Source organism: Xenopus laevis, chromosome 3S (genome assembly GCF_017654675.1).
Source record: "Xenopus laevis strain J_2021 chromosome 3S, Xenopus_laevis_v10.1, whole genome shotgun sequence".
Classification (NCBI taxonomy): Eukaryota; Metazoa; Chordata; class Amphibia; order Anura; family Pipidae; genus Xenopus; species Xenopus laevis.
The window spans coordinates 57,486,335-57,513,796 of NC_054376.1; the positions used below are offsets into that span (position 1 = coordinate 57,486,335).

The 27,462-nt window shown below is 37.1% G+C and overlaps 1 protein-coding gene and 1 long non-coding RNA gene across 2 annotated transcripts; one reads left to right on the forward strand and one right to left on the reverse strand.

The window, feature by feature from the left end:
* Nucleotides 1–9,356: 9,356 nt before the first annotated feature.
* Nucleotides 9,357–23,867, reverse strand: LOC121402164. The gene is made up of 2 exons (XR_005966638.1): nt 23,702–23,867; nt 9,357–11,066 (listed from the first exon to the last, which is right to left on the reverse strand). It is a non-coding gene; the product is annotated as an uncharacterized LOC121402164 (long non-coding RNA).
* Nucleotides 23,868–23,970: 103 nt separating this feature from the next.
* Nucleotides 23,971–26,490, forward strand: foxb1.S (forkhead box B1 S homeolog; the record flags this gene model as incomplete). The annotated part of the gene is given in 2 exon segments (NM_001088367.1): nt 23,971–24,246; nt 24,415–26,490. A coding segment is annotated over 1 exon segment (960 nt). The 3' UTR covers nt 25,398–26,490.
* Between the last annotated feature and the right edge of the window lie 972 nt (nt 26,491–27,462).

Here is a 27,462-nt window from a genome sequence, read left to right on the forward strand (position 1 = left end):
ATTCGGCTGAATACAGACCGATTAGATCGAAAACTGACCTATTCGACCAAAAAAAAAAACTTCTGGCGAAAGAGGTAACGTTCAGTAAAATCTGCATCTTAGTGAATTTGCAGAGTAACGTCCATTTGCCAGAGCAAAAATTCGCCTGGCAATAGAATGTGAATGATCGCTAGCATCTGTCTCTTTCGCTAGCGACGTTACGCCTGCGCTTTAAGTAAATCGGCAAAGTCCCTTAAAGCAGTAACGCTGGTGAATCGTCGCCAGTATATAAACCAGTATCATCTGGGACTTTTTCTGCAGGGGACACAATACCAAGGGGGGGGGGGTGGCTTGGTTCTGGAATGGCAGTTCTTACCATAATTAATATAATAGAGCTCATAAGTTTCATGGAAAGAGTAATTTTTGGGGTCCAGGTCAGAACTGCTATTACATGGAGTTTTATAATATCTACTATGAAATATCTAACAATTTTTAACATAGGTTTGATAACAGTTTGTATTTGGTTTTGTAATGTATGCGGAATAAATTAAGGCATTTTACAGTTGATGTGTGGCAAAATTAATTCCTAATTTATGTAATTAGTCTATTAAACTATAATTCTAACATATGTTTAAGATGCCCAGAAGGTATTTAGTATCCCAGGTACTTATTTTGATGTCACAAAAAAAGCAGCTAATTAATTTTGCATGCATATTAATTTAGTATCTGCTTTGAATCTCTCTTTGTGAAGGCTGATTTAATATTTATCTTTCTAACCATTTGGGGAGAATTCTGTAGTTATTGTTCAAATAAAAGTGACTTTCTAAATACTATTTAACGCGCTTCTCTTCCTACATCAGAATATTTACATACCGCTATAATTAAATCATATCCAGTAAAAAAAATGTCGTTAGCTTTTCAAAGCTAAAATTGATGACTATGGCAATTTAGACTTTTTCTTCAAAATCAATTATTAATTAAACATGTTCATGGGAAAGCTGTGTTTGTTTTTCAGAAAACAATATCCCTGAGATATTTATACAGCACTATTACCTATTGATGAAAAGTTTAATGTGAAATATGTATTTCATTTTGTAGAGATTATATTCATTGTAATTTTTTTCATTTTATGTAATGAATTGGTTATAAATAGAATGAAAAGCAATAAAGCCTCAATCACCCTATATTTAACTGATTGCAGCAGGTTCCCCACAGGATTTCCAGCCATTTGACTTGTTTTGGCATACTTTATACATCTATCAAACTGGCCTTTTGATTTGAATAAAATTGTAAAATTTTAAAAGAACTTAACAAATTCTTTATCTCAGACCCCTCTAAAGAAAGAGCGGTCTGAGATGCTGGATACTATAGAAGATTATTGCCAATGTATTATTTTTTAATTTCTTTTGATATTTTTGATTTGATCAATATCGGTTTGTTTTGATACTGATACTAGAGTTTCCTAGCTGATTATTCAAGATAAGATCAATTTAAAATGATTCATTTAAACTTTAGTAAATCCCCAAATCATTGATACATCTTTCCAACAGTGTCTGATGGGTTTGATGAAATCTGCACTATTATTGTCAGATATAATTTTATGGATGTGTGGATGTGCTCAAACTATGCAATAAAATCCAATCAAATTTCAAGAGTTTGAAGAATTATCTACAGGATGAATGTTTTGTGCAATGAGAACACTCAAGTAAGTATTTATTAAGTCAGATTTCTATATCTCTTTCACACACTGTGTTCCATGCACTCAGCTATAGGAATTTTGTTAAAGATAGGTAAATGTTTAATAAAATAATTGCAGTAGTCATATCAACCTGAAAAAAAATCTTCCAACTATTGAATTGGCTATTTTTCAAATGTATGATTATTAAACATTCATCAGTTTCACACATTAAAGCACAACATAAGGGGAACTGATGATATTCTGTTGCTGCCAATGGGAAATATGGTCATTGGGTTAAACAGGCCAGCACTTCTATTAGCAAATTATATGAATAGTCAGATTCTCACAGAAATGCCTTCAACCAATGTTCAAATGATTGACTTAATGGGGTTAACATATTATCAACTCATTTACAAAGGACCCCAGCACAAGTGCTAAGAGTCTAAGGTCCACAAAATGCAACTCCTTAGTGCTTATTTGGTTGTGTCTGAAGCCTTTCTGCTTTCTGCACCTCACAGTGAATTTAAAATGTGGTTTAGAGTGCAGCACGGGTGGGCATAAGTTCTGTCCTTTTAATACGCTTGGGGCAGATAGTTAGTACAGGGCAATTTAACACCTTGCACTTGCTGTGTTCACTTAAGCTGGCCATACTGCTGCTGCTGACAGACCAAGTCGGAAGCTTATCGGCCCGATCGATATCTGGCTGAAAGTTGGCCAGATGTCTATCTGCAGTATTAAAATCCCATCAGATCGCGCCCACATCTGTTGGTAGATACGGCCCGTGATCCTACCGCCTGTGTTGGCAGCATTATGATCGGATCATTGGACCCTAGTGCCCACGATCAGATCAGCCCGATATCGCCCACCTCAATGTGGTCATATCGGGGAGAGATCCGCTGATTTGGCGACATCGTTAAACAAGCAGATCTCCCTGTGTATGGCCACTTTTACTTGTCAGTCTGAATAACACACAAGTTAGGGGACATGATGTGGACATTAATGTGTGTCATTTAGCATGGTCCTGATGAATATAGTGCATTCTGAATGCTGGTATTTGCTCTCAATTATGGAGTTCAAAGATCTGCAAACATTTTGGTTTGCACCTGTTTTTTGGACTTTGCACCCTGCACTTAGCTTACCCCCATGTTTATATACCAACTTTGTTGTATTCAAATCTTTTCTCACTGTGCTCCCTTGCAAGATTTTCTTTATTAAAATGAAATGTCTCTTTCCTTGTACATTATCTGTGTGTTTATTCTTCAGTTCATAATATCAGAACCTGTTTGGTTATCTCACATTTCTCTGTTTTCTAAACTGTGTTATCTATGTTATTGTTTTGCTAAATTAATGTATCACTTTTGTGTTTTAATAAATTGTCTGCCTCCCCCCCATCGTCACCATTTTTATAGTCTTACGGGGGAATGTAATAAAAATCGCTAACGGAAAAAATATTCGCAATGCGAAAAGTTATGCCTTTGCGCGAACAAATTTTGCTTTGTGCGAATTTAATATAGCTTTTGCGAGCCCGGAAACTGTATAGCGACCACTTCCGACAGTGAAGACCGTTTGCGAATTTTATAGTTTGCGCCAATGCGCAGTCAATGTAATAAAACTTCTAACTGAAAAAGTTGTTATGTTTGCTCCAAAAGATTACGACACCTTCAAGCACTTCTTATGAGTGCGCAATTAAAATTCGCAATGCGCAATTAAAATTCGCAATGCAATAACAGTTTAAGGAACAATATTACATTGCGAGATGTGGATTTTTAGTCTTATTGGTGCGAATTGTTTTGCTCTTTGCGACTTTTATTACATTCCCCTGTTAGTCTGCAATCCCCCTGCAACTTGTAGCTATTGCCTTTAAGGTTTATACCTGCAAACTCAAGCACAGTCACTCAGTGTACTTTAGAGGAGGTAATAGTACTTATCATGCGTGCCACAGTTATCATAATCTACTATAGGTTAAGACCCAGTTATTCTTTAAATAACATACTATATTTTTACAGAAACAATATACCACATTGTTTTCTTTGGGTAATGACACATGGAAAAATTTTAAAAGTTTTTTTCCCCAGGGCATTTTTGCTCAGTTATCATTTGATGTCAAGATACCCCACTTATATTCCATGGCCCTCTATGACAAGTACTTATAAGTGCTGCTACAAGTGCATTTCAAATGATATATAATTGACAGAGCAGGGTTTCCAAATTATTACTTCAGACAAACTTTCACAGAGTAACTTGGTTTAAAATCACATTAACTGCCACAAGACACATTTTTTTACTGTTTGTTATGTTATACATCATTTTATTCATGTTGCTATTTTTAAAATCACCTGGGTTATTGGTAGCCTCCCATTCCCAACCTGAATATTATTGCTACTGCTTTATCTTGTAGTATACCGCCTCTGACCAACTCCTTGCATAAAGCAAGTGAAGGCTTCTGCACTTTGGCATAAAAGAAAATAAGTAAACTGATTCCAGCAATATAAAAAATGTATTGTGTGTTAAAATAATGAATACATTTTTCTCAAACCCCACTCATAATTTCTCCTTGTATACATGTTTATCTATTGGCACTTAATTGTATAGTGAGTAGCCAAGGCATACAAAATATTGCTATTGTCAATAACCCAGATTACAAGAGAAAGTATTATCTTTTGGTTTATCATGTAAAAACTCCATTGAAATCTATTGAAAAATCTGGCAATGAATCAGCAGATTATTTTTTCTCACCAAATTTAATCTGAGTCAATAAGTTTTCTGAATGGAAAATACATATTGGTATTAAAAGTGGTAAAAAAAAGCATATTATTCACAAACAGATACAGATAAGTCAGTGTTATATTAACCTTATTTATTTTTGCAGTGCAAAAAAAGCACAAAATACGCAACTCTTTGCGATTACAAAATGGAGTAAATAACAAAGTCGATTCCACCTGTTTTTGCGTAGACCTTTAACAATGATAAATGCATTTGCCAGAACTTCTCTAATTTCCATTAGGAGATAAAGACAAAATGTTTTCAGCTCATCCATTCTATGCATTATTATTGCTTATAAATGCACTATGTCTATAGCAGCTGTAGAAATCTGGAATGGCTAATTATGATAAAACACACGTGGTATGCAAATTAATGAACTTCTTAACTGATAAAATCAAAGGGCAGTGTAAGTAATCTGATAATGAAGGTAAATGAGTGCACAGTAAAATATTCAATAATCCACTGCTTTGCCCAAAGCCCCCTCTAATTCTGCTTAGAAATAAAGGAGTTTGAGTGCCATAATGAGATTCTTCGGTCTGATAATTAATTGACACCCTTTTGAATATTCATATATACTACTACCAATAGGTCCGTAATTGCTCAGTGGAATGGATCTCAGAGGACAGTAAATTGCCTTAGACTTAATTAATATAATATATTCCACCTATAAAATGCTGCAGAGTTGACATTTGAAGCCCCAATAAAGGCACCTGTTCTGCTTTAAAAATCAGATAGACAGCTAGGTGCAAGCTTAGGGGAAGGCTACAGAATACGGTCAAATCAGAAAGTAAAATGTATGCTCTTTTACAGTCTTATACTTTCCCACGCTTAGATCTTTTTAACAAGATACCACATCGTTTTCTGTCAGAGTTCATCTCTTTATCTTGGAGCAACACTGTTTTATTAAAAAAGAGTTTATATATTTTACATGATCTGTATGAGAGTTTTGCTGGCTTTGTTTCTTCTTTCTTGGTGTAGAAGCCATGGATTAATTAAAGCCGACATCTGTGTTTCCGTTATCAGTGTGCCATTGGCGGCTATGTGCCACTGATAGCATTATGGCAGTAAGAGATCTATAAATACCTGTGATATTGTGTAAAGAAGCAATATGTAAATCTTTGTTACTACATTAGTCAATGAATAGTTTTTTAATAGGACTAACCAACTATAAGCAGAGTCTGTGAATGAGTGATATTCTTCAGCAACAACTGGTAGGCTACTTATTATACTTACTTGGGCAGTATACTTATAAAATGTTAATATCTTCATATTGCCCTACTGTTGCCAGCTTATGCCACAATTCACCTATTGTCAACTGCTATTTCTCCTTTTGGCAGTCCCTAAAAACAACTGTGGAAAATATGTAGTAGTGCAGGAGGCTTCTTTAGGTGTTTTTTAAACTTGACACAATCTTTACTTAATACAGTGTAATCTTTTAGAGTTTGCACATAAGAGCAAGCTGTTTGGAGACTTTCTGGTATTTCCAATAGAAATGTAATTTTAGTCCTAGAATTACCTGCCTAGAAGGCATTTGATAGTGTTATTGTAAAGCAGACTGAAATACTAAGAGGCTCAGAGGATGGCAAACTATGACAGAAACAGTGCAATGGATCCAAAGCTAGGGTGATGAGTATTGGGTTGTAGCTAAATTTGAAGGCTGTTTGCAAGTGCAGTCTAAATATGCTACCCTACAAATTTCTTCATGTTAAAACTAGTACTAGGACTACTTTTTATATTTTGATTTTATATATATATATATATATATATATATATATATATATATATATATATATATATATATATATATATATATAGTGTATAAATGTAAAAAAAAGTAGATTTAATTTAATTTGGTGACTGTACATAGGAAGATAACGTAAATTACCACAGGTTACAAACTAAGTAGAGTGTATTTGAAGACACCAAAATGCATATTTATTATACACATGTAGGCATTAACAATGTAAATTACACCGCCAGCATTAGCTGGTTGTTTATTCATTAGATCTTTATAAAATCTACATTGCCTCAAGACAGATGGATAATAATGTGAAATACACAACCAGATACACACTTAGCTCAGCAGGGTTTATACATCATTAGAAGGTGTCACAAGAAGTTGTGTATATATGTGTGTGTGTAAACAAACATACTGTATTATCTCAAATAGCAGAGAGGGTTTTTCTTTACAGTAAAAATGTTTCTTCATTTTTTTTTATTCCATGGATATCATATATTCTTGGGTTTCTGAAACAGAAACAGAATTTTACAGATTTTCATCATGAGCTAATTCGACACACTCATTCTCTACAAGTCTAGAGAAAGAGCCTGTAGGCAGACAGCCTGGGCAACTGGGTTGGGGAAACTGGGATGCCCCAAATAGATGCTTGAGGATTTGAGCTTGCCACAGAAGCCTGAGAACAAGTGCTGGCAAGCGTAAGAGTTCAGTACTGAGGACAAATGCTACCAAGCTTGAAAGGTTGCCAAATACAAGACCCTTGCAACAGCAGAGTTAACCAGGCTATGACCTCAGTTTACTGATCATTAATTGTTACTGGTCTATTAATTGTGTTACTAGTGAGGGCACCATTGAGTATTTATACATCCATTATGCCTGTTGCTGTGAATGAAACACAAAATGCAACACACAAGACACAAAGGTGCAAGGGAACCCTGTTCTTTATATTTGCCAATTACAAGGACATACGGGCACGGTCTTTCAGTGTATACTTACCACCCCTCAATGATGCAAGTTTAAGGGCAGTGAAAGTGCTTGACCCTCGGGGACCCATTTACTTAGCTCGAGTGAAGGAATAGAAGAAAAAATACTTCGACCATCGAATTGGCTACTTCGACCTTCGACTACTACTTCGACTTCGAATTGAATGATTCGAACTAAAAATCGTTCGACTTCGATAGTCGAAGTCCTGTCTCTTTAAAAAATTCTTCGACCCCATAGTTCACCACCTAAAACCTACCGTGGCCAATGTTAGCCTATGGGGAAGGTCCCCATAGGCTTACTAACAATTTTCTGATCAAAGGAATATCCTTCGATTGATGGATTAAAATCCCTTCAAATCATTCTATTCGAAGGATTTAATCGTTCGATCGTCCTTGTACAATTGTCCTTGTAGTTGTAAAACTCACCTACCATCTCACAACTCCCACTACATTGGGATGGGCCCAACACAATATCGGCTAGATTTGGTAGACGGTGGCTCAAGCTTAATGGATCATTAGCCTGTGCTGCAAACCAGCAAACCTGCAATGATGCTAATTGCAATTGGTGGCATCTGTTTGATCTCCAGGTCTGGCCATAAATAGAAACTCATACAAATACATGGGGGTATATTTATCAAAGAGTCAAGTTAGAGATCAGCACAGTCACTACAGTGAAATACCTCCGATCTTGATTAATTTCTATGGGATTTTTAAAGGTGTATTTATAAAAGGGTGAAAGTGAAAGTTTACCATTTGATAAATACGCCTTTAAAATCCCATAGAAATTAATGGAGAGAGGCGATATTTCACGCTAGTGGATTGTGCTGATCTCTAACTTCACTCTTTAATAAATATACCCCTTGGTATGCTGCTTTTTACCTCTTATTGTGTGCATGACTATATGCCATGTCACTATATGTTCTTTTTTTGTATTGTCTCCTCTATTTATATTAGTTTGTTTTCTTTTTAGGGAGGCCTAGGAATTTGTGGATCAAAAGAGATATTATTGACACAATAAGGGGCAAATTAACTAAAGGGGCAAAGTGGCCGTCGTTAGCGAAATCCCATCCGCAGGGACATTGGCAATTTACTAACAGGCGTAGACAACAATGTGCTAGCGAAAAAGACCGTTGCTAGCGCAGTTTGACGCCCTATCACCAGACAAATTTTCGCTCGGGCGAACAATCATTACTTTGCAGAACGTAACCTCTTTCGCCAGAGTTTCCTTCACCACCTTAGACCCTGATAAGATGAAGCTTCATACTCCTCAATCTTATGTCAGTGACAACAAATCCTGTATGCCGGAAACTCATAAAAGTTGTAAAAAAAACTATTAAAGATTTTTCTCTTTTTCCAACCATTTGTTTTAGGGTAGGCTCATGTCTAGGGCATTAGAGGACCTCTATTGTCTTTATTTTGCTTCCTTGGACATAATGTGTAATAATAAGTGGCAACTTCAAGCATTTGCACAAACATCTCCAATAAATCCGTCTATACGACCGATATGTACCCGCCCTAATCAAATTGACTTAAGAATTAAACACTAGTGAAAGGTTATTAAGAAATGCTCGCACTGACGAATGCCAGCATTCGGCTGCTGAGACGCAACATCGCATTTTAGTGAATTGGCATACTGGTATTGAATTTACGACTGACGAAGTGTGACAGAGCATTTGCTGGTGAAAATTCGCCCTTTAGTGAATTCCCCCCTAAGAATTTTACTTTGTTATTGCTTTATAGCCATAGAATTACACCAAGCTCTGTTTTTTGATTTTGCATATCCTCCAACTTTCCCCTCTTAAACTAATATCATATTTCCCCCCACAATTTCTAGGTAACAGTGACTTAAAATAAATGGGTCAATTATAACCTCTTAATTAATTGTTCCTAATCCCCCACTAGCATCATAAAAACATACATACACTTATATACTCTTACATAGTGATGGGCGAATTTGCGCCGTTTCGGTTCGCCGAAAAATTCGCGAATTTCGTGCGAAATTCGCGAAACAGCGAAAAATTCGTGAAACGGCGCCGAATTTTTTCGGCAAATTTTCGCGGTCGTTTCGCGAATTTATTCGCTGGACGCGAATCGCACAAATTCGCCGCGAATTTGCGCCTGGCGATTAAATTCGCCCATCACTACTCTTACACAGATATCCATGCAAAGAGAAAAAAAACGGACGCACCAAAATTTCAAACAACATTACAAAAGGTTACTTTTGCATATACAGGCATTTTATCTGAAAGTTTGTAGGATTTTTTAGCCTAATTACATAATTTTACAAAATACTGGCACAGCACTGATTTACAGCATATACTCAAAAACGTCCATTTTTGAAATATTTCTATTATTTGAAGGTTTTCTGTCTTCAGAGGAAAAAAAATCTGAGCCAGAATCTTCACTTTAGGCAAGTGATTAAATCCGACCTGTGTAATATCTTACAGAGAGACAACACAAAGAAGGGAATTGCTACAGGGGAAATCCTTTCTAAAGTCAGATCTAAAGAACATATTCCCAGAATTAAATATTAAACAAGTGAAAGATATCCTTCTTCTCTAGAACTGTGATTGGAGAATAGCTTTGATCAGGAACAGAAGTCAACAATTTGTACACTGGAAAGTCATTTCATTTTACATTTAAATAAACTATAACATATTTTCTTTAGTCAATGTAAGTTTTCAGTCTGTGAAAAAATATTCTGAATGTTTGCAGTGCATAAAGTAGATATAGTCGTCCTGTGGCTCATACACATGCAAGTAAACTACAGTGCTCTGCATCCCCCACTGACAGATGTTGCTTGGAGGTACAGATATCCACCTACAGTTAAACAGTTGTATAGAGAGAGAAAATTAAAAGGAATTATAAGACATTGAGAGAGAGAGCGATAGAGAGAGAGAGTATTTTGTCCTGCCATTATAAATAAAGTTTATGTACAAGTCTTATCTAACTTTTATCGTTAGTGCAATGCAAAATGAGTGCTTGTATCAGGGTATAAAATGTATAGACTTATTGATTTATTTCTGTGCACAAATATAGTTTTTCTGGCACTTTTTACATAGCTCATTGTGTGAAAGTCAGCAATGTTAAAATTGTGTTGTAAATTCCAGTGCAGATATATCAGCAGCAAACATATATCTCTTTATCCTTATTTAAAATCCTACAACTTTCACAAGTAATTGATACATTTTATGCCAAAATGTATACTTTTTTGTAGGGGCAGATTTATCAAAATGTGAGTTTAGATATTAATAAATAAAAACTCACCCACCCCGGAATTTTTGTAAGTGTATTTATAAAACGGTGAGTTATACTTTTCACCCATTTATAAATATCCTTATAAAAATAGAACGTGGGTGAGTTTATATTTATTTAAAATCTGAACTCACATTTTGATAAATCTGCCCCTTAACGTTACTCTCACATGTCCATAAATATGTCAACATTTTGTTTTACATTTATGCATATTTACAGAAAACAGAAAAAGTGAATTCATATTGTTATTGCTTCAAAAAAAGTACATATTTGCAAAAACACATAACAGATATACTGTATACATCCAGAATTAATAAGGACTTTCGTCATATAACGGATTATATTACTATTCTGCATTGCCTGAGCATTGGTCAGTCTGTGTGACCAGAGGTTTAAATTAATACTCCAAGCTGATCCATTCTTATTTTAACACTTGAGGGAAAAAAATTCTATATTGTTTCTGAAAGTCTTTCATGTTCACAGGTTTTGCAAGTGACCTTTTTCCTTTAGAAAGTGCTTGGGTTTTACTGAATGCGAAGATCATTCATTGGAAAGGGATCAATGCTGCTTTTAGACACTAGGAATTAGCCATCCTTTGGTTCACTGGAGGTTAGTTATAATCACATGGACTCTTTTTTACCAGCTTTGTGGGTGGCAATGCAGTGCTGAACTGGGGAAAGAGAAATAAAGAAGAGGAATTGAATGAAATGAATGGAGTTCTATTAACCTTTTGAAGAGCCAATAATAAACTGTTGGTATACTTAAACTATATATATGACTAGCAGAATAAATAAGAAAGTCAAAATTCCAACCACTAACAAACCAAACAAAGCAAAAACAAATACATACAAAAACAACCTTATTTCAATTAATATAAAAAGTAATAAACAAAAACCATTAAAAAACAGAACAATATAATATATACAAAGATCAAGTTACATTTAAAATGACAAAATCAGTAGCAAAATAAATTTATCAGATTGGAAACCTTCTAAATAACCCTGGAATGATTTAAGACCTTCCTGGGACAGTTCTCCAAATGTTCAAATAGAGTTAAAAGTGACGCAGCCTCTTATTAAATTAGCACAATAGGCTACTCTGGGTGGCACTGCGTTGAAGTTGATTCCGTTTTGACAATGTTGTTTAGCTATCATTTGCTATTTTGAATGAGTTGAAGCAATCCCCCTTTTTACAACATTTGTTTTCTTTTATGGAGAGGTGCAGCAGTTGAGGGCAGACATGTGAAAGTGGCTGTTTGGTTCTCTTTTTCATCCCCCTGACCCTGCCTTTGTCCCTTGTCACCCTGGGAATGTCACGCCTCACTACTTCACTTTGAGATGCTCTAGAAAGTGGCTTTGTTATTCCCCCCTTTTTTTTAGACACACACGAAATTGTTCTCATTCCCCCTGCTGTAAAAGATACTTCAAATTGGGACTCAGTTCACAAGTGCAATGCAATTTGGCTAAGCTCAACCTTTGTTCCGCACGTACAAATGACCAAACAGTGCTCACATTATACAGTTGATCTACTGCTGCCTTAACACTGGAGTTATAGGCTGGGAGAAAGCTAATCCCTCCAATACCAAGGTGGCATTTTTCACGTTTGCAATATTTCCAACTGAGAAAAATGTGGAAATTCTCAATTGATGGTTTTCAGAAAGGATAAGTATCCTACTGCCTATAATCCAACATCAATTGCACCCTTTATCTTAAACTCTTAATTGCTGGGTTTAATCATCTATAATATAAAACAGAAACTTTAGTTAGCTAGCAATAAAACTATAAAATGTTTCTCCTGTTGCTAAATAGGTGGTGAGAGGCTGCAGATGACTAGCATTAGCTTGATTGTGGGAAAAGACTTTTTGTGGTATATAGGCAAATGTGTATATGAAATGAAAATTTTCTAGCACAATAATGGCACAATATGAAAAGCTCATTAAGTAATGATTAGTTTTTGGATATTTTCCACTGAATTACTTCTCAGTTGTTTTGATATTGATATACATTTATAACTAGCACAATTTTGTAAATGTTCTCTTGTGCAGTTGATTTATGTTGATTCCACCCAGTCCTGTTGCACATTTGTAGGGAACATTTCACATATTGTTATGCTCACTTTCATGCTTCCATGAACACAATTTGTCATTCATAAGTAGCCATAGGGCCTTGATATAAACATTTGCAACTAAAAATAATAATATTGCAGAGTCGACAATTTTCTAAATTTGACTATTTATAAGACTACAATTTTCAAAGTAATATTTACTATTTTGAAACAGATTGCCATTGAACAGTTATATTTTGCTTCACCCTATTTAATTTAAAAAAAAATACCCTATGCCCAGTATAACACTTAGGGCAGATTTATCAAAGTGTGCAATTAGAGCTCAACACACAAAAACCCATCATTCAGGCCTATGGTATTTTTAGAATTATATTTGTCAGTAGGTGGAAGTTAGAGTTCACCATGTGATAATACCCTTCTAACAAATACCATAGCAAAGAAGAGATAGTGAGTGGGTTTTTCTGTGGTGAGCTCTAATGAAGAACATAAATAAACCAAATCATACTTTCCATTTTATAAACAGCTTAAAGGGATCATGTATGACCTGCAAATGCAGTATCAAAGTGTACTTTTGGAAGCAATTAAATGTTTTACCCACAATGCAGTGTTTCCCCCATACTTCCATATTTCTGAATAAAAAAAATGTTAAAATACAAATAACTGAATCAATTTTTCCTAGGGATGTGATGTAGAATGAGAAATACAGGGGAGGATGAGGAATGCTTATAAAGAAAGTGAGGAGGAAGCAGAACTGAATAAAGAAACTGTATAAGCAAAGAATAATAAAAAAAGAAACGATAAACATTAAAGGAGAAGGAAACCTTTCTTATTAAAATCCCCTACCCTACATAGACCCTCCCTGCTCCCACCCAGCCTAGGTGTTACCCTGGGTAAATGCCCCTAACTCTTTATTTACCCCTCATTGCAAATTCAGGGCATCGGAGTTCACAGGCACGATCTTTTTTCTCTTCGGTAATCTTCGGGAAGAGAGTGGTGTATCGGCACATGCGCAGCTGGCGCAATATTCCAGTTCCAAACAACTGTGCATGCTCCGAAATCCGAGAAAATAGCCGAATTGGTGGAAGAAGACCTGAATATTACTGAAGAGAAGAAGATGGCGTCCGTGAACCTCGATGCCCTGAATCTGCAACAAGGGGTTAAGGGCATTTACTCGGGGTAGCACCTAGGTTGGGGGGAGCAGGGAGGGGGGTCTATGTAGAGTAGGGGGTAGGGGATTTTAATAAAAATGGTTTCCTTCTCCTTTAAGTCAGGAAAGAACAGTGTCACGAAAGCTGGTACAAAATATGCAGAGCCTTATGACAAATTGTATCAAAACTCTTCATACAGGTAGTACTGTCATCTTTCATTCCAGCACAATGTCTCATTGTCTAGGATTTCTTCTTTATACCTATTCCTTATACCCTGTCCAAGTACTGCTGCTTTCCTTCATATATTGTTGTTACCTTAAAGCAGTGATCCCCAACCAGTAGCTTGTGAGCAACATGTTTTTAATTGCATAAAAAGTAAGTATAGTGTGCCAAGAAGAGTATCCTGTAGGCTGCCAGTCCACATAGGGGCTACCAAATAGCCAATCACAGCCCTTATTTGGCACCCCAAGGGACTTTTGCATGCTTATGTTGCTCCCCAACTGTTTACAGTTGAATGTGGCTCGCAGGTTAAAAAGGTTGGGGACTCCTGCCTTAAAGAGATACTGACACAGAAAATAATCTTTTTTATATCCATCATAACATTATCTTTGAATGCTATTTATAATTTTGCCATAAAAGTGTTTGCCTGATGCTTTCCCTCCATGTTCTTCTATAAGGGGGCTGCCATATTTGGGCAGCAGTACTCGGTTAGATACTATAACTGACAGACTGAGATAGGACAGTCAGGTTGACAAAACAGTCAGGTTTATGGACTTTTAATGTAGATTAATATTTTGAAAATACATTTTTTAGTGTCAGTATCACTTTAATTTAGAAACAGCCAAAACATATATCTACTTCATTATTGTATAATCCAACCTTTAAGTTCTGGTTACCTTGATCCAAAAAATTGTATTGCTGCCAATTCATTGCTGTCAGTGCCACACCTCACAGCACAAAACTGTAGCAAAGTAACAAAGAATTCTGCCATAGTACAAGCTGCAAACATTTACTATATTATATAGTTTTATATAATAGTTTTATTCAAGCATCTTACTCCTCTCTACCATATTTAACCAATTCAGTCTGTTTTAAATGCTACTGATAGACTCAGGGCCGGACTGGGAGTAAAAAGCAGCCCGGGCAAAAAGATCAAAGCAGCCCACATGTAACTCATCCACTCATATATTGGGGTAAAACTGCAAAAAAGTATGTGCATAAAGAGCTGCTTTTCTCACTTAAGTGTAATTAATGTAAAATATGTGAAAGATTGAGCAGCCTTGTGCCTTTATATGGTCACAGAACAACCCCTCAGTGACTTCTAATATCCTTATCATTTACAGTAGGGGGTACATTATCCCTTATAATACATGAGTGATACTCAGAGTTCCCTGTGTAACTCAGCCTGCAGCCTTGTGCCTTTATATGGTCACAGAACAACCCCTCAGTGACTTCTAATATCCTTATCATTTACAGTAGGGGGTACATTTTCCCTTATAATACATGAGTGATACTCAGAGTTCCCTGTATAACTCAGCCTGCAGCCTTGTGCCTTTATATGGTCACAGAACAACCCCTCAGTGACTTCTAATATCCTTATCATTTACAGTAGGGCAGGGGCACCCAGGTTATTTGTCATTTACATCAGTCCAACCTATGTCACACAGGGCATCATTGCTCACATAGTGCGTGGGCATTGAAAATAATGTAACTCGTAGGAATACTTGCTGTTTGCTGTTTTAATTGGGAGATCTCAACACACAAACTAACTCTTGGTAGAGAGTACTTGAATGATTATATTTTTAGTAATATGTTTATCACTTTAAATATGTGTATATTTTTAAGGTCATACATCAACATCAGTTTTAGTTGCTGCTTAGTTATAGATGTTATAATGAGCCTATAATGGGTAGTATAAGTAAGTAAGTCACTTTCCAGCTGGGGCTGTTACTGTTGCTTTGTCAATTTATTTTTTTATTTGTAACTGGGACCTTTTATTTTAGATGGTACTTTTCTTTTTGTAGAAGAAAAAGAAGACATGAAAGCTTAGAAGGTGAAGGAAGTGAGGGGTTAACTTATGTTTCCTGTCGTTTATTTTGTCACAACTTGGATAGGGTTATATCATTCAAAACATTTATTTCTTGTCCAGAGCCAATACATAGAATAGAATAGTTTCACCTATAATCTAGTGATAAAAGCTGCTAAATATTACAATCAGCTCACAGTTGATGAGGATCACGATAAAAAAATTAGATTACAGTAACCACTCACTTGCTTAATTCAGTATACAGTTTAAGATGAAAGGTGCACCTCCCCCAGTAGTTGAAGTCAATCTACTGAAAGCATAACAAAGTAGGAGCACAGTTCTGTGCTGCGTCTGCTGCTTCTCCCCACCGCTGTCTGCAGAAGGCAATAAATAAGCAGACAGGCAGCTCAGGAGCCTGCCGTGCGGGGGACTGAGGAGCAGTCCGGCGCTGCCACTGCTTCTGCTTCCGGTTTCATGACTGAAGAATCACCGCCCACTCTGCCCTGCTTTGCGCATTTAAAGGAGCAGTCGCGCTCTTGGGTATGTTCTACTTCTTAAAAATCTTGCGAGCGGCCCACTTGAGCTAAAAATAAAGCAGCCCCTCGGGAATTTGCCCGAACATACAGATTGCCAGTCCGGGCCTGGATAGACTTATCAACTTATATCACAATTTCATATTGACTGCTCCTCTATGCAAAGCCCCTTGCTGGCTTCCAATGTCTTCTCAAATTCAATGCCTACTCTTAACTCTGACATTTAATGCTCCAAACAATGACACCTCTTTACATCACAGCTATTATCACAAAATACCCTCAAACACTCCTTCATGCTCCCTACTATCTGTTTCTGACCATCACATGTATGTGTTTTTTTTATCAATGTATAAACATTATCCATCATATGTATTTAAGACATGTACAATATATCTGGAGATTACAAGTGAAAGTTGCTAGTTACTGCAGAGTGAGCTTCTATAACTGATATTTTTCAAATTTGGAGGAAAAGTATTTAAAATTTTTAGTGATGAGCGAAATTTTTCGCCATTTTGCAAAGTGAAACGGGTCAGATTCGCCTATCACTATTTATAATAAAATGTATTTTAGACAACTGTCCTATGAAGTATTGTTGCAAATTCTTATTTTTAGATTTTCCAATTATGGATTGTAGGTTACTACAGTAATGTCGCAACTAATACATATCTGGTAAAAACGTTTGCTGGGTAATCCTTTACTCTTAACCTAGATTTCCTAAGTCAAGATGTTTTCATTGACCATAACTACTTTGAAACATGCACTAATCACCCAATACTGGGGAAAAACAATAGTGATCCCTCCAGTCCTGTTAACCTTCAACTCATCCCTTTACTCCAGTAATAGTCGTATATTCCACAATTACTACTCTTACTATTCACCAGTGACCTGCTATCTGCAGAAGCAAAAAAACACTTAAACACTCTTAAAACTCAATCACTCTCTTGGCCTTTGTGACACTACAACGTTTAGGTTTTCCACTTACCTTTCAAATTGCATTTTTAATGTCTCCTACAATCGAGTACTATATCATCCCTTACCGCTTGGTGTTCATCGAGGCTTTGTCCTAGACACCTTAATATTCTAATTGCCTAATACTTCAATTTATTTGTATTCAAATTCCACCTGTATGATAATTTCAAATGTATGGGTAATCCTTTACTCTTAACCTAGATTTCCTGAGTCAAGATGTTTTCATTGACCATAACTACTTTGATATCCCTAATGCAAACGGTCCTCTTTCCTCAATTCAACGATCATAACATTCCACAATTCTCTCTCCAGTTATCAACTCCTATCCCCAGGCCTGGTGCCATTATTGTATCTTTGATTTTAGCCTCACAATCACTCCAATCACGCCAATCAATGATAAAATTAGACCATTATAATCTATAATGTATGAGCAATACATTTGCCCAATGTTAACAAATGATGTTTGTTCATTGCCAAATCTGACAAGACAGATTAGTTAATATTTCAGCCATCTGGACATATTTCCTTTTACACATGCTTAAAATTAAGTGAAACAATAGGGGCAATTTATTAAGACCCCAGGCAGAAGTGCAAGAGCACTAAGTGGAAGAAGAGTGTGCACCTTAGAGTTCATGCTGATAGGACTTCTAGTGTCTATTTGTGCTCTGCACCTCAGGCTTAATTATACATCTGGCGCAGTATCAGTGGTTGCAGGGCAGCCCCGTTCTTACCACTAAGGGGAGGACTAACACCTCTATCTAGCTTGGGCATCTGAATGATAAGCAAGATATGGTGATGAGTAGAGGGTTGGAGGCCTCTGTGCCTCCCCCCTCCTCTCCCTCGTGAATACAGCAATTCCAAACACAGGCAGCAAAGCATTCAGTTAGTGGCCGCTGGCCTCTGTGCTCCAAATCAGAGCAAACAAAAATGGTAGAATGAGCCTGTTTGTGCCCTTTGCACTATGCGTTTAACTTTGTAACTTACCCATAATATTTATAAAGGGGGGGGGGGTGAAATGCTTATTGGCTGCTATGAGTTTCCTAACATTATGCAAACTTTATACGTTTTTTTTACATTACCCCTGAGCCTTCTCACATGACCCAAGATGCTTCACTTCCACCTCCCTTACATAAAAGAGCTAGGACCTCAATTCTTGAATTAGGGAATATGTATGATTTTTTTGAGCTCAATTTCAGCAACAATGAGGCAGCCTCGAGCTATACATCACTGGTGTAAAATAGGTAGACTTCCAGGCTTAGGCCACATGAAGTAATTGAAGTAGTGTTTTGCCCACCACATTTTCTAACATTCAAAACATAATGTCAATACACCCCAAATTGCCCCTCATTATCAAAATTGCCTCCTATTAAAATGTCAAAATAGATGATATTTTCCTTTCTCTTTTCTCATCTGAAAATGTGCTCTGCTATATTTTTAATTTAGGGGCATGTAAACATTAGAGGCATTTCTATCAAGCACACCAAAGTAATTTTGATTGTTTTCTGGATAATGTAATAAAAGCTGAAAAGTTAGCACTATGTCTAGTGGCCTGTAACAACCAATTAACAGGTAGCATGAGGTCACCTGGTTGAAAGCACATGTCTGATCGATTGCTGATGGGTTACTTTGAGATTTTTGTTACATGACCTCCTTCAAGCTCTGCCAAAAAAAAGTCAACTAACTTCCATTACTGCACTTTTACTTCCATTATTGATATCATTAGCCTCCTCGTGGGGCTGCAATAAAAAATAACTGGGTTCAAGAAGATATTAAATTATATAGAAATAAGGTTCAAATGTACTAAATGCAGAACACACACAACTATAATGTTTTTATAAAATGCCCTATAAGTTGAAAGAGAAGAGACCTGTAAATGGTTAATTGAAAATATACTTTTTTTTCTTTTTACCAATAGTTGCTTATTGTACCGTCAATGTTGAAAAATCTGGAGTAAGCCTCTTAAAAATTACACAGTGTTTCCAGTCAAACAGAATTAGTACTGCAAAAGTATTTACACTAATATATACATACACATACATATAATATACATATACAAACATACAATATATATATATACACTGTATATATATATATATATATATATATATATATATATATATATATATATATATATATAGATATATAGATATATAGATATATAGATATATATATATATATATATATACATATAGATATATAGATATATATATATATATACATATACATATATATATATATATATCTATATATATATATATATATATATCTATATATATATATCTATATATATATATATATCTATATATCTATATATATATTTATATATATATATATATATATTAATGTAAATACTTTGCAGCACTAATTCTGTTTGATACTAGAAAGACTTGCTTAACAAATGTCAGTAGTGTTTTCCATTTGTAAAATAATACAAAAGCAGAATAGAAATCTCTAAAACCCGTTCACAGGACAGAGAGCCACTTCTTAAGCTTGGTGAACAGGGCGCCCAGTTAGCTCCCAGCAGAATAGCGCATTGCACCCACTCTTCAAATCACCCCAGCTAAGAAATAATACTTTCCTTAAACAGAAATGTGGCAGATTTGGTAAAGATTGCTCGGGATTCAGACAAAGAACTTCATCTGTTCTGTTGATTCCCATATGCCACGAAATCACTTTGGTAAACTCAAAAACCTGCAGCTGCACAAAAGAAAGTCCCAGACCCAATTCTTTGCGCTCCCCTTTCCCTGCCAATAAGCAAACAGAGCGACAGCGAGTAAATTCATCAAATATAATCTAGGATTTAGAGCGAAATGTGTTAAATTGCTTTCAAGATGAGAAATCTGCTTTTGTTTTGCGTATTGTTTGAAGCCTTGGAAAACCCTAGAAGCTGCTTCACTTCACCCTATCGCTATATTGTAAATATTAGCACGGTTTCAGTAAAAGGGGTATTTTCTTTTTCTGGGACAGAGCCTGGAACCTCTGCACACTCGCACCTGCATTGAAACCATAAGGATGAAAACCAATATTGTGTTAGTGACTATTATCTGTGGCTTTCTCTTGCCCATCTCAACAGCCTGCATGCCACTGAAACGAATTGTGGATTTATGGGAGAGAAATTAGCATAAATTATTAGCAAATCTGTAAACGTGTGGGGTCCTGCTTTTGGGGGGAAAAGGGTCTATTGCAATCCTTTCATGCAGAAAGCTGAGACCATAGAAAGGCTGAATAGCCTTCGCTGGAAATAGATGCCCATTTGCCTTGCACATTGATATCATTGACTTATGTGTATTTTATTCCGTTTTCCCAACAACTTGCCGAGCTTCTTATTTAAATGAGTTCCACAGAAAAGCTCTTTTATTTGTTCGTCGTTTATTTACAAAGGATACATTCACTTCAAATCCCAAATACACATTTTGCATGCTATTAATTTCCCTGGTTGACTAGAAGAAAGTAAAAAGAAAATAAGGCTGTTTTGTCTAGGTTGTGGCGCTGCCTGACTGTTAATCTCTTTCCTCAGTGCGCATTTGGAGCATCGCAGCGCACGGAGCCACTAACAGGTGTCTCTAACTCGGCGTTAGAGAATTCCCTACCTATGTGCAACATGTGTGCAACAAAATTGATTTGGATGGGCGAATAATAAATCTGGCGAGGCGACCAGGCACAAACCACAATTCATTTAACAAGTAAAAATACATAAAACTCTTAACTGTTGCTACTCCTTCCCCCTCAAATATATCAAGAATAGAACAATTGGATAACACCAATGTGATATTAGATTCTCTATATCTGTATTATATTATAATTATATATTATATAATTATTATATATTATAATGAAAGTGTCAATATTCATCTTTAACTGAGGACAGGCAATAACAAATCGGTGTCATTTTTATATCTTGAGCATAGAAAGACTAGGGAAAGTGATTCAATTAAATAACGCAAAACAAAAATGACAGAGGACATTAATCGTAACGACTGAACGCCAATCGCATTCATTCGTTCGATTAAACTTTTAGCAATAAAACTAATGACGGGTCTATGCGTTACAGTTATTTTATAGGGTGTTTAATCGCAGCCTTGCCTTACACATATCAATTCTTATTGCAATTCATTTATAATTCCTGTGCGTAATCTTTCCCGCTGGAAAAGGGGGGGGCGGCTATTTGCCCCTCAGGAAAAGAAGGGGTTAACAGTAGAAATATTCTGAACTCAGGTCACAAACTGTGCGGACTGTCTGCTCTACCTGCCTGCTCTACCTGCTTTTTTTAACCTGAATTTAGAAGATCATAATATGTTAGGACTCAAGTGCTTCTGTTAATATTGGAAAACGTGATTCTGCATTTCAAGCGACTAATCTGAATCCCAACAGCTATTTCAATATTAATGAAATTGTTTAATCTCCTAAATTTATCGTGTTTAAGTAACGATTTGGTGATTTACTGACCAGCAAGAAGCTGTCATTGATGTTTAGGCTGCCCCAAAGTAGCATTTGTCTTCTTCCAACTAATTGTACAAATGCATTTGGGCTTTCACTAGCCCAGACTAAATACCGCAAACCTATCCGTGTAACATATCAGTTATTTACTTCTGTACGAAGATACATTTACACCGATAGATGATAGATAGACACATGGTGATATATAATTATCTGCCTAAGATTATTGTTATGGCATTCTACCCTTAAAATATAGTTTTTGTGGCTTTGAATGAGTATGCTTAGCTAGAGAAATAAAGGTCTGACCAGATGTGTATGCCAATATTTCCTGTATAAAAGCTCTGGTGTAGGAGCTAGCTCATCTTGGAGAGGGAGCTGTTTCCAGAGGATCCACTGTTTTACTCCTTCTACAGTGGAACCCAGTTACCTACCAGCCGTGACACAATGACACATTGCCTGTGTATGGCAGTACCAATAGGGCATTTATTCTGGGCTGTGAGTTTAGATATATTGCAGTTATTTCTTTCATTCCAGCACAGAACAAGCATCTCCACTAATCTTGCATGGGCACCTGTATGTATGTATGTACCTGTATGTATGTAGCCACGCTGAGTACAGTCACCTATACTTATATATTTATATGAGACTAGCTAGCCTCTAGCTAGCCAGCCTATGAGTAAGTGCCCCAGCAGGCACGAAACGCGTTAGGTATTGTCTCTTATGTCCTAATAAATCTTTTTAACTGATTGATTCATTATTGTTGGAGGTACTCACATCTCTTTTTTGAAATGTTAGCTAGCCTCTAATACAAAAGTTGAATGAGCCACAATCAACGCTAATGTCATTAAACGTTCTGTAATGTCTGGAAATGAAGGTTGCACCTCCATACATCTTTTGGTAAATTCTTCATATACATTGTAGATGAAAAAACACTAAACGCACAAAACGCTAAATTCAGCGTTTATACATGTTAATTACTCCAAAATGAAGATGTCTACAGTTTGTCTCAGAACAGGAAAAAAAACTTCTGGAACTCTAGAGTTACAACTCAGGTCCCAACAGGGCTGAATGGTTCAGATCCAACATCCCGCTATATTCACCATTATTTGTATTTTATAACATTTCCATTAACTGTGATTTTACTCTGTGATTAAACCTACCTACAGCCTAGGCTTATGGCAGTCACATTGACAGACTGTATGTGTAGGGGGTACAGCCACTCTGATGTCTTTCCCATTGGGATGAGTGCGGTATTTTATGTATCTGCAGTTACTCTAGTCTCAAAAGGAGAAGTAGTAGTAAACACAGGCCATAGTCATGTTATGTGGAAGTACATAACCACACAATTTCACATGACAGCTGAAGTGCTAGCATCAATGAAATATTTGTATGTATACCTTTTACATGAAGTCTGATACCTTAGTAGGGGCCACTTTATTAATGGGAAACAACAATCACTATTTATAGCTTTTGCTGAAAGGGACAGTTGCCTGTAATTCATTGCTTATTATAGGCCATATTTTCACTGACTTTGACCAAACTGACACCCTTTAAAGTTGGCATGAATCCTAAGTGGTTGAGTAGAAATAATTTTTGGATCATCTTTGGTAAGACAGGGAAATAAAGATCTTTTGTGAGCTGAGCCACACATCTGCTATTTATACAGCAGTATAATAATAGTCAAGGGAAAATAGCATTAGCAGAGCTGCCCTGTGCCCAGGATTCAGTCATTTTATAAGTAGACATTCCAAATAAAGTCTTGTTAATTTATCATCCTGACTCCTGAGCCACTTTCTGGAATATCGGAGAATCAGAATAGCTGGCAATTGTATGTGTGCACAAGTATGCACTTGCCCCATATTATAATAGTAGTGGAGCTGAAGTGAGATCAGGCAGTTAGTATAGTCAGGATAAGTGTAACCCTCACCTCCCCCTCTCCTCTTGTTAAAAAGTAAAAGCGCTGCCTTAAGTTAGCTAACAATACAAATCAGATAACAATATAGAACAAACAGAATAGCCCAGCCAAGCAATTTCCATGTCAAACATCCCACTGCTCACTAGCTCCATTTGTAAGTGTGAATTGCAGACTAAGCCCCCTGCAAATCCCCCCAGAAAGGTTAGTGCATACCTTCACACACAGTTACTGGGTTCCATCACACTTCAATTCCGGTTGCTGAGCCTTTTCACCCTTTGCCTTGTCTTCAAATGGAAATGATTTCTATTGGCCCAAGGTGTCCATGTAAATAGGTGTAAATGAAACCAGATTATGCTTTTCTTCCCCTCCCCCCTCTGCTCCCTCCCTCCTCCTCCTCCCAAGGCGATTGTCAGATGATAGCAAAGAAGTGGCACATTAATGAAGCGCCTCTACAGGGGTCTTTTCTGCTCATGTCACTACATAAAACTATCAGTTGGTTTGAGGAAGGACATGGAGACAACTACTTAGCTTATCTCCCACCCTGCAAAAAAGGAAACCTTATCCCCCCCACCCTTGTTAATTCAGCCACTGACCAGGACAGGAGCTCATTCCCGATGCTCAAGTGAAGATCAGAGTTTCTTCGAAGAGGGACCAGACTGGCTGGGGCTGAATTCCCATCTGCTCTGCAAGGGAGGGGGTCCTGCTTTCTGGACAAGAGGCTTCATCTTCTGAAAGTGGCAACTTCTAGGAACTATAAGGTATTTCTCTAAAAAAAAAACCCTTTAGTGTAGCGGAATTGGTGGGAACACGGTGCTAGTTATCCACAGCCTTATTAGGTCATTCCCTCTAGATCCCATCGATGTGTTTCATATTAGGACACTAATAAGATAAAGTAACCTCTACTTTTTCCTTTCATTGCCGGGCAGATTTCCCCTGTTTACAAGTGAAGATGCCTCGTCCTGGAAGAAACACCTACAGCGACCAGAAGCCTCCTTATTCCTACATTTCCCTGACCGCCATGGCCATCCAGGGCTCCCAAGAGAAGATGCTGCCCCTCAGTGAGATCTACAAGTTTATCATGGACAGGTTCCCCTACTACAGAGAAAACACACAGAGGTGGCAAAACTCTCTGAGGCACAACTTGTCTTTCAACGACTGTTTCATCAAAATCCCAAGGAGACCTGATCAGCCTGGAAAGGGCAGTTTCTGGGCGCTGCATCCCAGGTGTGGGGATATGTTCGAAAATGGCAGTTTCTTAAGGCGCAGGAAGAGGTTCAAGGTGATGAAATCGGACCACCTGGCCCCCAGCAAAGCCTCGGATGCCGCCCAATACCTGCAGCAACAAGCCAAGTTAAGACTGAGCGCCCTAGCGGCCTCTGGTACTCACTTGCCCCCGATGTCCACCTACAATCTAGGGGTATCTCCGACTTCCAGCTTTAAGCACCCCTTTGCCATTGAGAATATTATCGCCAGAGAGTATAAAATGCCAGGAGGACTTGCCTTTTCCACCATGCAGCCCATGCCAGCCGCCTACCCTCTCCATAATCAATTGACTACAGTTGGAGGTTCCATTGGCACAGGCTGGCCCCACATGTACAGCTCCAGCATGCTGGACTCAACCACCCCCATATCCATGGCCAACAGCGACTACAGTGTCAGCGCCTATGGAGTACCTATCAAACCTATATGCCATGGGGCACAAACCTTATTACCGGCCATTCCAGTTCCTATAAAACCAACGGCAGCGCTACCAGCCCTGCCCACACATATCCCAGCTATTTTATCGAACTCCTCTCCATCCATGAGTCCAACATCTCCACAGACAGCCACAAGCCAAAGCAGCCCTGCTACTCCCAGCGACACTCTCACTAACCCCTCCACCGCCCTGCTCTCTGTGGCTGTACACTGACCCACCTGCTGACACTCTAACCATCCGCCTGCTGCCCACTTTTTGTTGGCTGAGAGAAACTCTTGACTTTGGTACAGAGCTTTTCAGCACGTTCCCCTTACAATTACAACACATTCATGAAAGTCTCGCCTATTCACAGTTTCATTCCTAAAATGTGGCTCTATAGGTATTTAAAAAGAAACGTAGGAATTCCCATAGTGAAATTCCACGTCTTTCCCAAACTGTGGTCAAATCAAACATGAAGATCAGGATAACTATTGAACAACACAATTGCAATTAACGGCCTCTTATTAACCTAGTTACGCACAATAATAGAAAAGGTCTCATTAGACCAATGTGTGATCTTTCTTTTGCTATTTTGTAATTTGCACCTTACATGTATTTTGTGGGTTTTTTTTGCAGTACACCTCTGCTAAACAAGTAGAATTGGATCGGTTCTGTACCTATTATATTATGTGCAACAAACTTAAACACAGTGACAGAAAATTGCTCTACCGACCTTGTTTTACATTAGCCATGTGTAAATACTGAGCCCCACATTGTGCTCAATGCAGCAGAGTCTGCAAGTGGTTATCATTTCACAGGCCTGAGGGATGATGTAGCCGATACCGATACGATTATATTTATTATTAAGGAAATAAGCAGCCAGGCATTTAGCTGTATATGGATTTGGAAAAAAAAGCTGCAAACTCGTAATGTGCTTGTTTTCAGACTACTGTAATATTGCTCCTGTGAGGCACCTGTAAATGTTTGTGAATACGAAAGAATATATGTTGTGTATAAATAATGCACTTTTATTTGGAACCCCCCACCTGTTTTCTAATCTAACTCAGATGATGTTCTGGAAACTGAAAGTCGCTCCTTTGCTGAGTGTGCTGAACTCACTATTCTAAGTGATTCTGCTGTGCTCCCAATGAATTGTAAAGTAATGACCATTGCGATTGCTTATAGTACAAGCAGCATGGCATCTCCAGTGTTGTGCCCCCTTCGCAGCATGTGTGTACTGTAACAGGCCCATGTAAAAAAGACATCCGCGTTAAATTATAATAGTTGTGCAAATAATATTTTCTCATTAAAATGTCTAAAAATACAATTACTGTTTGTCTTTTTTTTTCATGTCCACAAGTGAGTTTCTAAGAAATATAATACCTAATTTCTAAACTTGACAGATGTCTGATAAAGTTCATTTTATATTTATCAAGGTTGGGATTTTGGGCGCTTTGTTATTAGCAAATGTAAAGAGAGATGTATATGTCAACGCCTTGTCTTTCGGTCTGTGTCTTTCTATCTCTGTCTGTCTTTTTAACTATCTTTAACTATGTTTATCATCTCTCTGTTAATTCTGTCTATATTACATACAGGAATGAATAGTTGTACTTGTTGCTGTAAGTAGGAGTTATTGTTATGTGTCCATTTGATTTAAGAAAATGCATATATCATCTATATCTCTCTCTATCCATCTTTCATCTATCATCTCTCTCTCTCTCTTTATATTGTCCATGTCTCTCTCTCTCTCTCTCTCTCTCTCTCTCTATCATCTATCTATCTATCTATCTATCTATCTATCTATCTATCTATCTATCTATCTATCTATCTATCTATCTATCTATCTATCTTCTATAATCTATCTATGTATCTGTCATCTGTCTGTCTGTCTGTCTGTCTCTCTCCTCTCTCTCTCCCTCTATCATCTCTCTCTCTCTCTCTCTCTCTCTCTATTTATCTGTCTATATCATATCCCTCTCTCTCTCTCTCTCTCTCTCTCTCTCTCTCTCTCTCTCTCTCTCTCTCTCTCTCTCTCTCTCTCTCTCTCTTATCTATCTATCTATCTATCTATCCTCTATCTATCTATCATCTATCTATCTATCTATCTATCTATCTATCTATCTATCTATCTATCTATCTATCTATCTATCCTCTATCTATCTATCATCTATCTATCTATCTATCTATCTATCTATCTATCTATCTATCTATCTATCTATCTATCTATCTATCTATCTATCTATCTATCTATCTATCTATCTATCTCTCTTATGAGAGCATGGGAGGTCAGAGTGCAACA